Here is a 10,107-nt window from a genome sequence, read left to right on the forward strand (position 1 = left end):
TCTATTTTTATCATAATTTTTGTCAATATAACTGGTATTTTTTTCTAATTAAAACAATGAAATCCCAGCAAAACCCTTTACTAGATATATTTTCTTAAACAAAGGAAAAAAAGTGTGTGAGTGTGTGTCGGTCTATTCACACCCATGGCCTTAACCTTTTTTTGGCTTGTTAGCCTGAAGCTAAATCTTCATGTGACCCTTGCGCACAGGCTGCTAGGTCTTAATGTGAACAATAATAATGCGCAGTTCAACCAGATGAATTTTGAAATTGGTCAACTTTTAAGGCCTTTGATGATTTTTCATAACAAAAGGGCAAAAAAAATGAGAAAGGCTATGAAGAAATAAACATACATAAAGATACAGATAAATACATACATATGTATTTGTTACTGCTTTAGTCACCTTGTGACCCCGAACCCTTTTGGGAGCCACTGTTTCATAAAGTGAAATCAACTGTTATGTTATGTTGTTTTTTGTGTAACACTGCCCCCCTGTGGCTATAAAAGAGACATCGTCCATCTATTGTCTATTATTTCTCATGGATTGATCATACTGACGAATGGAGTTGTAGTTCATCGAATAATATAAGGCTATAGTGTATCCATATCAATTTTTAAAATAACAATGTATGATTAATTCATAGATTTAGGCTAAAATTAGGACATCACCCTTTCATTTCTCGCCATTTGCAGTTTCACTACATAGCCCAGAATGCATTGCAACGTAATTCACACGTGACGTCAGGAGCCGGAGAAGCCGACAGCCTCATATCAAAAACAAGCAGCTAAGTTGCGTTAGCTAGCCCCCCTAAAGAGCAGACAGTTGGCCCGCAGCCGGCGGATCGTCACTTCAACTTTTGGGAAGCAACTTTTAGAACAACACGAGTGTTAAACTCAGTCGAACGGACCAACCTCCCCCCTCCCAAAAGGTAAGAAACAGCTTTATTCAAATGTATCCCAGAGCGCACTCTTCTACCAGCGGTAGCCAAAGCTAACGTTAGCTTTGTTTTCTTTTTGATTATTAGCTAGCAAGCCCAGCTAACGTTAGCTTGCTAGCAAATATTTAAAGCCTCAGCTGCGCAGTAAGCTCAGCATGTCCTCCTCTGCGAAGCAAACTGGTCTCACTGGAACAATTCACACTTAAATTAGCAAGTCGTGTTAAAGAGTAGCCATTGTTAGCAGTTATCTGAAATAATTGCTTACTCGCTTCATTATTGTCTTGTTTCGGTATTTTGCCCCACCACCCCCCCCTTAACAAATTGAAGTCATGGCGTGTGGAGCCACCCTGAAGAGGACCATGGATTTCGATCCGCTGATGAGTCCCACGTCCCCTAAAAGACGAAGATGCGTCCCCGTGTCCCCATCGTCCTCATCCTCATCCCCTAGGAAGTATCTTAGCATGGAGCCCTCGCCATTCGGGGAATCTTCATCAACTCTTAGTGCAGGTAATGTTACTTATGTTGGCTAAGTTGGCCTGCTTGGTGAGCAGCCAGGGGCTTTAGATGCATTGATAACACACTGAACCACAGCACAAGAAACCAGAAAACAAACATGCTTCTCTGTAATAAAGTTGAGTTGTGGACTCCTGACATGACAGCTGTTTTTGTCTTCTTTTCTCTCCCTTTTCCTGCTTCCTTTTGTCCCACTAGAACAAATCCTCAACAGCATCAAACAGGAGTACAAACGCATTCAAAAGAGGAAGCATCTAGATGGAGGCTACCAACAGTCAGAGTGCTGCTATTCTCCAGAGTCCCCATCCCAGTCGTCTACTATGAATGTTTCCAGCATGCCAGGTAGGTTGAGGAACGCGCTGCCTACAGGAGACACTGCTCCAGAATCACTGTGACATGTACACAATCAGTAATACCACATATGCCAGGAGTCCTCAATTTTCTTTTGCAATTTGTACAGGAACGTCCTCTGGAGGCGTTTCTCCCACCAGAAGAGAACAGCCATTATTCACCCTCAGACAAGTTGGAATGATCTGTGAACGCCTGCTGAAAGAACGGGAAGAGAAGGTGCGGGAGGAATACGAGGAGACCATGACTTCGAAACTGGCAGGTTGGTACACACTGAGCAGGTATCCAGTGGTAGGATCACTCCACGGTCCAAAACCTGAAGATAATCGAGTTACATTGATGCAATACAGAGGAAAAACAGCAAATGTTCACTGCTAACTGATGAGCAGAATTGTTGTTTCTCAGTTTTTCCGGCTCTGTAAGTTTTGTTTTGATTGGCCAAAATGAACAGTTGTCACGCCGTAACAGACGAATGCTTGGTATTTTTCTTGTTAAATTAATCTGTGGAGTGGATTTTTTCCAGCACTAATATGCATAAATATCATTCTGTCACTGTGAGTTAGTTCAGCAGGAGAGCCTGTTGTTAATGAGCAGCGCTGAACAGGTGCTGCTTTTTACCTGCCGAAGACACTTAAACATGGGAATGGATCGACTCTTGACTAAAGGAAATATTATCAGTGATATTTGTCAGAAGTGTGTGTGATTTGTACCACAGTTAAAAGTCAAGTCTCTGGAGAAATGACGACTAATTCCAATAATAACAACAACTGTCCTTCAGGCTTGACATTACATTGTACAACAACAGTAACTCCGATTTCCTGTCCTGTGTGTTCCAGAACAATATGACACCTTTGTGAAGTTCACACACGATCAGTTAATGCGACGATTCGGGGAGCAACCTGCGAGCTGTGAGTTCTCTCATTCTTCCTAAATTACGTCCACATTCCTGTTTCTCTGGCGTTCTGGATGTGAGAAAGTCTTGGATCTTAGTCTGAGCTCTGCCTTTGAAGTTTTAAGTAACAAGTCTGGTTTCTGTATTTTGTTTCATCTCCCTCTTCTCCAGATGTTTCCTGAGTGTGGCACAGAAATCTTTGCAAGATGGCCTTCTCTTGCTGCAAGCTATCATGCGATATCTCAAGAAAGAAAAAAAAAGCTCATCGTTGTAAGAGATTCAGTTTAGCTAGTTTAAATGGAACTTTTCTTACTGTGCCATATTTCTGTCTTTGGGCAAAGGTTTATATGGAGCTGTTGTCAGTTGTTACCACTCTGTTGTAAGCAACTAGGTGCTTCCTAATGTAAATTAATGGACCCTATCTCTACCAGTGGCCTATGTTCCTCCTGCTGTACGTGTATCTACAGTTATCTCACTTTTGTAATGATTCCCAGCATTCCAGGCTTTGTCACTTGTTTTCTTTGTTACATGTAAATATGATGAAGCGGCACAGAGTTTTACTGAAGGTTTGCTGGTCAATCTGAGAGGAAGTGGAAGAAACACAGCGGAACAGAGAGAATGTTTGCAGTTTGTCCTCTGTTCTTTTCTTTTTAAATTGAGCATTAAGTGGGCTAATTTGATTTGATTTTTTTTTTTTTTTCCCCTTCCAATGTTTTATTTATTTTGACTTTTGTTTTGCTGGTATCACTTTGAAACCAATGTACTTATTGGACAAAACAATAAAAATCTTTTAAGAGTTGAGGATTGTTGTGGGACATTTCTGTGGTACGTGTATGTTTAATGAACTGACATTGTTCACGTGAGTCAGTATTTTTAAGATGGTGAGGTACACCATGAAGTCCCGACATGGGTCACAGCCTTTTCCCGTAAGATGCCTCTTTTGTGAATGATTGCCCAAAACCAGATGTCCACTATGACTCTTACAAAGCTTGACCACTGCTGTAATCTTTGTCTTTCAATTAACTGTACGATGCGTCTGTATTTGAGCTTCAGTTGAGCAACATATTGGCTCAACCACAGATCTTATCACTGCAGATACACATCCAGCCCTTGACTTGATGGAGGTATAATGTTTTCACACAGCTATGAATAAAAATAAGCATGTCCATGATTATCAGACACCGCTTGCCTATAGTTTATTAGAGGGAAAAATACAGTACAGGATATAAATCCAAGACAAATTTACATGGGAAGACAGCAGCCACAGGTGTGTTTAAAGGTGTGTGTGTGTGTGTTGTCTTTCTGACTGTTCGGTCAGCAGCCTCCCCAGGTGAGTCGAGCCACGTGGTCGGTCTTCTGCTTGGTGGACTTGATGAAGCCCAGAAACTCGAGTTCGGACACAGCTTGAATGAAACGGGCGCTGGAGAACAAGCTGAGGAGCAACGTTTCACAATTGTGGAGTAATCACAACATAAACAAGTCTTAAAATGTTTGAAGAGCGCGATGGGAAAAACATGTTGGCAGATGAAGTAACAGAAGGATACTGTTTGACTTCGTCCACTTTGCCAAAACTGTCCGGGTTGTTCCCCTCAGCAGCAGAAACCACGGTGGCGTAGGCCTGAAAACAAACACAGGTTTTCATTCATGTCAGGATCCAGTTCAGTCTGGGCCAACATTTGATTTTCAGATCAATAACATGACACATTGATCCTCACAATCAATAAAGCCTCCTCTAGAGAATGAAAAAAACAAACTCCTACCATCAGAGTATGTAGGGAAAAGTTCAAAAGGTGCCCTACATCATCAGCCAAGTATCAAATCCGTACAGTACATTAACTCACTTCGAGCCAGTCGTACAGGTTAATCAGCCTGCCGCACTCCAGGTGGAGTTTGTACGCGATGCAGATGTCAGGAGCTGCATTAGAGACGCTGCCATCCTCAGTCTTCAGGCTCTCATTCTGCAGGAAGAGTCAGAGGGAAGAGGTCTCATCACTATACTTAAATACTCGCATTGCTGGTTACACAGGCGAGGATATGAGGCAGGTGTACCTGAAGGTAATAGTAGGGGCTGCTGAGTGCAGCCTGGATGGAGGTGCGAGGTGTCGCGTTGAGGTGGCGTCTCACTGTGGCTGAAGAAGTGTAGTAGCAAACTTCATTGAGTGTCTGAGACTCAGGGGGAGACAGGTGGCTCCTGGGTGGGAGAGAGCTGTTAGCCCGAGGAGGATTTCTGACATTTAAGTGTACAAAAGTGTTGCAGCACACTTTCAGCAGAGCAAGACGATGTTTTTACTTCACTAAGCTGTCGATAAACTCCAGAGCTTCGTTTCGCAGGACCTCAAACGGACTCAGTTTCTTGGCTCTCCGAGACTCGTTCATCTCCAGCAGCGTCTAGGACACATGAGAATAACATGACGACTCCTGAATCAAAGTGTTACAACATATCAGAAATGCTGTGATGATAACACTCCATGAAAACCTTCTGAAGCTGGAACAGATCTGTTTTCTTTTGCAGATCCTTCACTGGAGAGGTGATGCAGTCTTCTGCACAGGGGGGAGTTTCAGCCGCTACTGCTGTCAAGAACAAGACGCAAGACAAGAATTTCAAGTACTGCTGCGCTGCGTATTCCTCCTATAGCAATAAAAGAGAGTATCCCTGGGCAAAATCTGGGAAAGAAAGTATAAACTGAGAGTGTTATGAGGGTTGCTCTACCTTCATTTTCACTACTTACTGTCCAACTGCTTGAATCTGGTGAGCAGGTCTTTCAACAGGACAAGAGCAGCCTTCATCTTCTTTGACTTGACAGGCTGCAGAATTTCAACACATCGCTGGAGCAAAGCGATCAGCTCGTCTTTAGCCAGCATCCTGGAGGGAAACCACATGAGCTTTATAAGTGAGTATGTACAGTGGCTGTCTTCACACTGGGCTGTTGTTGGACTACAGTCTGGGTAGTTCAGGGGAGCTCCTGCACAATAAAACCCAGTGTCAAACAACAAAGGCACAGCATTATTTTACTGTGTGTTACTGGCTATGTGTCCACCAGGAGGAGCAACAGCCCTCTGAATGTCCCTGGACATGTTGCCATCTGGTGGTAAAATGTATAAATAAAGTTGACCAAAGCGCATACTTGAAGAGTAACATTTAGTTATTTTAAGATGGATGATGTCATTCATTTGTTGGTCCCTCTTGCTGACACACAGGTTACACATCCAGACTTACTTGAGGAGTTTCATGGCTGTCTGGTAATCCTCATTCTCCCATACATGCTTCTCCAGACATATTAAATGGAGCTCTCTGACCTGGAACGCACAGATAGGTTGGGTGAAAACAGCCTGAGAAAACTACTTAAACGCTAAAAGGAAGCGTTTAATATTTTGTACAATTATAAAAGCAGTCATTTCTTGCCTGTTTTCCGAGGGGGTACCGAGGTAAAGACGAGGTCAGAGTGTGGAGACACCTCAACACGGGATAATAGTTCTTGTGGTATTTGCGAAGGCCTTTTATGAGCTTCTGACACACCACCTACAAACAGAGGAAAACACCTCAAGCATTAGATTGTGTCCAGGTATGCGCACTGAGCATAGGCTAAAGCCTCAGGTGTAGAGATAAAAACAAAGAATGTACCTTTAACCGAGTGTCATCCGTCAACAGATTCACTTGTTCCTGAGGTTCCTGCTTCTCTACATACCTGTGAAAAACACAGGTTAGCCTCGATTTAAAGGCTTACTTTATATTTGAAAAGGTAAACCAAACATTACATCATCACAACAACAACAACAACAAGCGTTTTATGTTTCGTCCGCTGAGTGATGAGCTCGAATTGTGTGTACCTCTTGAAGGACGGCAGATGCCGGATCCTCTCTAAGTTGCGGTGACTGAGCTGCATCACATTGAGCACAGCCTCCTTCTTCCTACAGCACAGAACACTGAGAGGCTGAGAGTGAAAGTGCTCCAGCAGGGCCAGCTGCAGCGAGACAAAGCAGAGCGTTCGTTTACCACATATCTGAACAAGACCCACAGACAAAGAGACACACGGTGGACAAAGCGTTCAGAAGCTGCTCTGTACCTGAACGCCCTTGATGAAGTTCCTCACTGAGAAGTCGTGGTAGAGGAAGATGCTCATAAGCACCTGCATCACTTTGCCGTTGAGCTTAAAAGGGAACTGAGGCGTCAGGATCAACTGGAACATAGACAACACAAAAAATACATCTGACTTCCTGGGGTTGCATTTACACTCGCATGTTTACAGGGGACATACTGCAAAACATACGCTTCCATGATCAATGATACAAACTAGAATTCAATTCAGCACCTTCTACACAGGCTGCACTGTTTTGAATTTAGCTGTTTAACCATCTAAAAAAAAATCATAACAATGCAAAACAGCAGCAAAGATGTACACTTTGTGCTTGATGACATAAAATGTTAAACAAAAAGCTCATTTTCAAAAAGGCAGAAGTAAGAAAAACATCATCTGAAATCTGTATTGAAACAGTTTTACTTGTTGCAGCATCTTCATGATTAAATGCTGTGCAATACTCCATATTATGCAATGCAAGAACTGCAGGTGTAATACAATATTCCAACATTAAAATCGTACAAAATTGTCTGGAAGATTGACAATGAGATAAACAAGAAAATCTCATATCTGCTAAGTAAATTCAGACAAAAACAAACGAGCTCTTGTATTCAAAAGATAACATGGCATTATCTTAACAGCAACACGACGTTGCCATCCATCATATTTCCTCAGCTGCAGACGCATTTCTTCTGCACTGTAATATACGAGAGAGTGAGGCTACCTTGTCTATGACCGTGGCCAGGTGCTGTGTGCAGGACAGGGACTGGAAGAGCTCTATGCACAGCAGGGAGGACACAGAGTGGGGCAGCATATGTTGGATGGTGCTGGGCGATGTGGCGATACCAAAGATGAACATCAGCGGAAGACGTTCAATGTACCGGCTGAGGAACAGAGGAAACATATGCAGAGGTGCTGTTTTTCAGCGTAGGCGGCTACAAAATCAGACAATTAAGCAGTTAAACTGTTCAATTCAGAGTTCTTCACTACCTGCAGATGAGTATGAAGTCCTGGAGAACTCTTGGGTTGAAAGCCTCCAAATCTTTGAAGATAATTACAACAGGAGGCTGCTGTGGCTCATCTCTGCCAGGAGAACAACGCTTTTTTCCAGGAGTGCCAGAGTTGGATTTCTGAAATCCCCAGAAAAAAAAGGTGCTTTCAGGTGATCAAACTTTTTTTATGCACCACATGTTAAATCATGTACAATGACTAGGATTTCTGGTCCCACCTTTGTTTTTGTATTGTACCAATCACAGAGCGTACTGAGGGAGCAATGCACGCTCTTGTGGAGCTGTGCACTGGTCTGCTCCGCCTCGTCTTCTTCCTCATCATCCACAGTCACAACAGTGTCCATTAATCTCTCCAGGACCTTCTTCATCAAGTGTTTCAAAGCTGAAATGATGAAGCAGACAATATACAGATAAAGATACAAAGGCGAGTTTCTTCAAGTGTCCATAAAGACAAAGCCAGGAGTCCCATACCTCCGCACTCTTTGGCCTGTACAGAAGCCACATGAGGAGTGACAGACTGCTGGAGCAGGTCAGACAGACTCTGGAAGGTCATGTCGTGGTCTGGGACATTCACACCTACAGAGGATGTATGATACCATGTCAGATTGGGCCACTACTGTGGCTGTGAAACTGGCTGTGGGTCAGATAGTCAATCACATGTTCCAAACGTACCAAGAACGAGAGCCGCTGTGGGAATCTCACTGGCCCTCATCTGTGAAGCCCAGTCACTGTGTAGGCGGGTGGACGAGCACTTCCTCGTGAAGTCCAGCAAGCTGTCCAAGATTTTCCTGTTGAGCTCATCCTGTAAAACCTTACAGGCGGCAAAACATTTTCATTCAACAAACTCAAATCCAGAAATTGTTTATGAGATGCTGTTTGGGTCAAATGTTTTCAGGATATGTTTACGGGGTCCTAACTATTCTAGTCATTTCTTTCCCCAGCTGAATGGCAAACCAAACTAGAGCTGCAACAGTTAAGTGTTTTTTACTCCTTTGTGACAGTACACTGAATATCTTTGGGTTTTGAACAAAACAAGACATTCGAGGACACTTTGGGAAACAGCGATGGACATTTTTCACCATCTTCTGTCCTTGTACAGATGACCAACAACTAGTCAATTCATGGAGAAAACAATGAACATAAGCTTTAGTTACAGGCTTAAATCAAACAGTCCTTCAGGGGGTTTTGTTTTTGTCACATTGTTCAAATGGGATCATGACGCCACCACACTGAAAGAGAGATAACACGTTGAACGCCTGTTCTTACCTCTGTGTCTGTCTTAATTTTGTCCCACAGATCTTGACAAAGCTTGAATCTCGTTTCGCTGTTCTCAGCTCCTTCACAGCCATGGCTGAAGTGATCCTCTGTGGAGAAAAGACATCAACATGTCACCTGACAGCTCACTGGCAAAGTGAGGACCTCTCCTATAAACATTAACATAACTCACCCAAACTCACTGTCTTTTTCTTCTTGCAACTTGGTTTGAAAACAAAGCAGCCCTGAAAAATTAACGGCGATCAATTAAAAACAGCAGCAGCTAACTGTAAATATGAAGAAAGACAGTATACCCGGAGTGGCCATGTTGCTTCAAGACTTTAGGCATAACGTTAAATGAACAACATAACGTCAGAATATCACGTTACCTTTGACACAGATGACGTAGACATCTCAGCATTAGCTACCTATAACGACAATTTTAGATTCAGGATAGTTCAGTAAGTCACGTCAGCCCTCTTAAAGCTCGAATATTTGTTTAGTGTTGTATGCGCTGTGCTTACGAAGCGACTATCATTTCCCGCCAGTGTGACGTTTACGGAAAAGGATGTGTTCACAGCTCGTCAGCGGCCACTCGGGCGTATTCACAGCTTCGTAAAAGTTTTAAGCAGGGATGTGCAGAATCTTTGTTCTAGACTACCGGGTATGAGAAGAAGCATTGACTGTTATAAACAAATTTAAAAAGTAAAATGGTAACGTTTTAAACCTAAGTTTAGTTCAATTACATTGTTCTTCTCTACAGCTGTAACTGCGGTGTAACGTTTTTTAAACATTGCTGATCTTGAACACCACCGAACCGTGAAAGCATCCTTGCTCTCCCTGTTAAGGCCTCCCTGCAGGTCCAAGTCAGTTTCCTGTTGCGGTGTTTTAACAGTCATATCCATAGATGCCGAGCTTGTAAACACGCTTTCTACTACCAACTAGTTCTTATACATTAGTAGTATTTGGAGTAATAATTAATAACAGAAGTTTATTGGCTTTGAACCTTTACTTCAGTATGAAATGTTTAATTTTGTATGTAGTTGTTTATGTAGCTATATCTCTTCAGTGTTAATG

General features: G+C 42.7%; 2 protein-coding genes across 2 annotated transcripts; one reads left to right on the forward strand and one right to left on the reverse strand.

Moving 5' to 3' along the window:
- The first annotated feature begins 752 nt into the window (after positions 1 to 752).
- On the forward strand, positions 753 to 3,489 carry LOC143332112 (akirin-2-like). Its single transcript, XM_076749377.1, has 6 exons — positions 753 to 928; positions 1,265 to 1,444; positions 1,649 to 1,792; positions 1,911 to 2,060; positions 2,635 to 2,706; positions 2,862 to 3,489. Exons 2-6 carry the CDS (start codon positions 1,267 to 1,269, stop codon positions 2,870 to 2,872), a joined length of 555 nt encoding a protein of 184 aa, XP_076605492.1. The 5' UTR covers positions 753 to 928; positions 1,265 to 1,266; the 3' UTR covers positions 2,873 to 3,489.
- A 401-nt stretch (positions 3,490 to 3,890) lies between these two features.
- On the reverse strand, positions 3,891 to 9,929 carry orc3 (origin recognition complex, subunit 3). Its single transcript, XM_076749079.1, has 21 exons — positions 9,849 to 9,929; positions 9,420 to 9,458; positions 9,224 to 9,275; positions 9,043 to 9,140; positions 8,449 to 8,587; positions 8,248 to 8,352; positions 7,995 to 8,158; positions 7,757 to 7,896; positions 7,491 to 7,650; positions 6,755 to 6,868; positions 6,519 to 6,652; positions 6,313 to 6,376; positions 6,094 to 6,210; positions 5,908 to 5,987; positions 5,420 to 5,553; positions 5,167 to 5,261; positions 4,981 to 5,078; positions 4,740 to 4,881; positions 4,532 to 4,648; positions 4,235 to 4,308; positions 3,891 to 4,110 (listed from the first exon to the last, which is right to left on the reverse strand). Exons 1-21 carry the CDS (start codon positions 9,927 to 9,929, stop codon positions 4,005 to 4,007), a joined length of 2,253 nt encoding a protein of 750 aa, XP_076605194.1. The 3' UTR covers positions 3,891 to 4,004.
- Between the last annotated feature and the right edge of the window lie 178 nt (positions 9,930 to 10,107).

This window comes from Chaetodon auriga, chromosome 14, assembly GCF_051107435.1.
Source record: "Chaetodon auriga isolate fChaAug3 chromosome 14, fChaAug3.hap1, whole genome shotgun sequence".
In the NCBI taxonomy this organism is placed as follows: Eukaryota; Metazoa; Chordata; class Actinopteri; order Chaetodontiformes; family Chaetodontidae; genus Chaetodon; species Chaetodon auriga.

Excerpts from the sequence above, each read along its gene's own strand:
- orc3 (XM_076749079.1), bottom strand. The coding sequence starts at position 9,929 with ATGACTGTTAAAACACCGCAACAGGAAACTGACTTGGACCTGCAGGGA. Across the intron at positions 8,353-8,448 it reads CACAGCGGCTCTCGTTCTTG|GTGTGAATGTCCCAGACCAC; the intron begins GTACGTTTGGAA and ends CATCCTCTGTAG. Across the intron at positions 5,988-6,093 it reads GGTACCCCCTCGGAAAACAG|GTCAGAGAGCTCCATTTAAT; the intron begins GCAAGAAATGAC and ends TGTGCGTTCCAG.
- LOC143332112 (XM_076749377.1), top strand. The coding sequence starts at position 1,267 with ATGGCGTGTGGAGCCACCCTGAAGAGGACCATGGATTTCGATCCGCTG. Across the intron at positions 1,445-1,648 it reads TTCATCAACTCTTAGTGCAG|AACAAATCCTCAACAGCATC; the intron begins GTAATGTTACTT and ends TTGTCCCACTAG. Across the intron at positions 1,793-1,910 it reads GAATGTTTCCAGCATGCCAG|GAACGTCCTCTGGAGGCGTT; the intron begins GTAGGTTGAGGA and ends CAATTTGTACAG.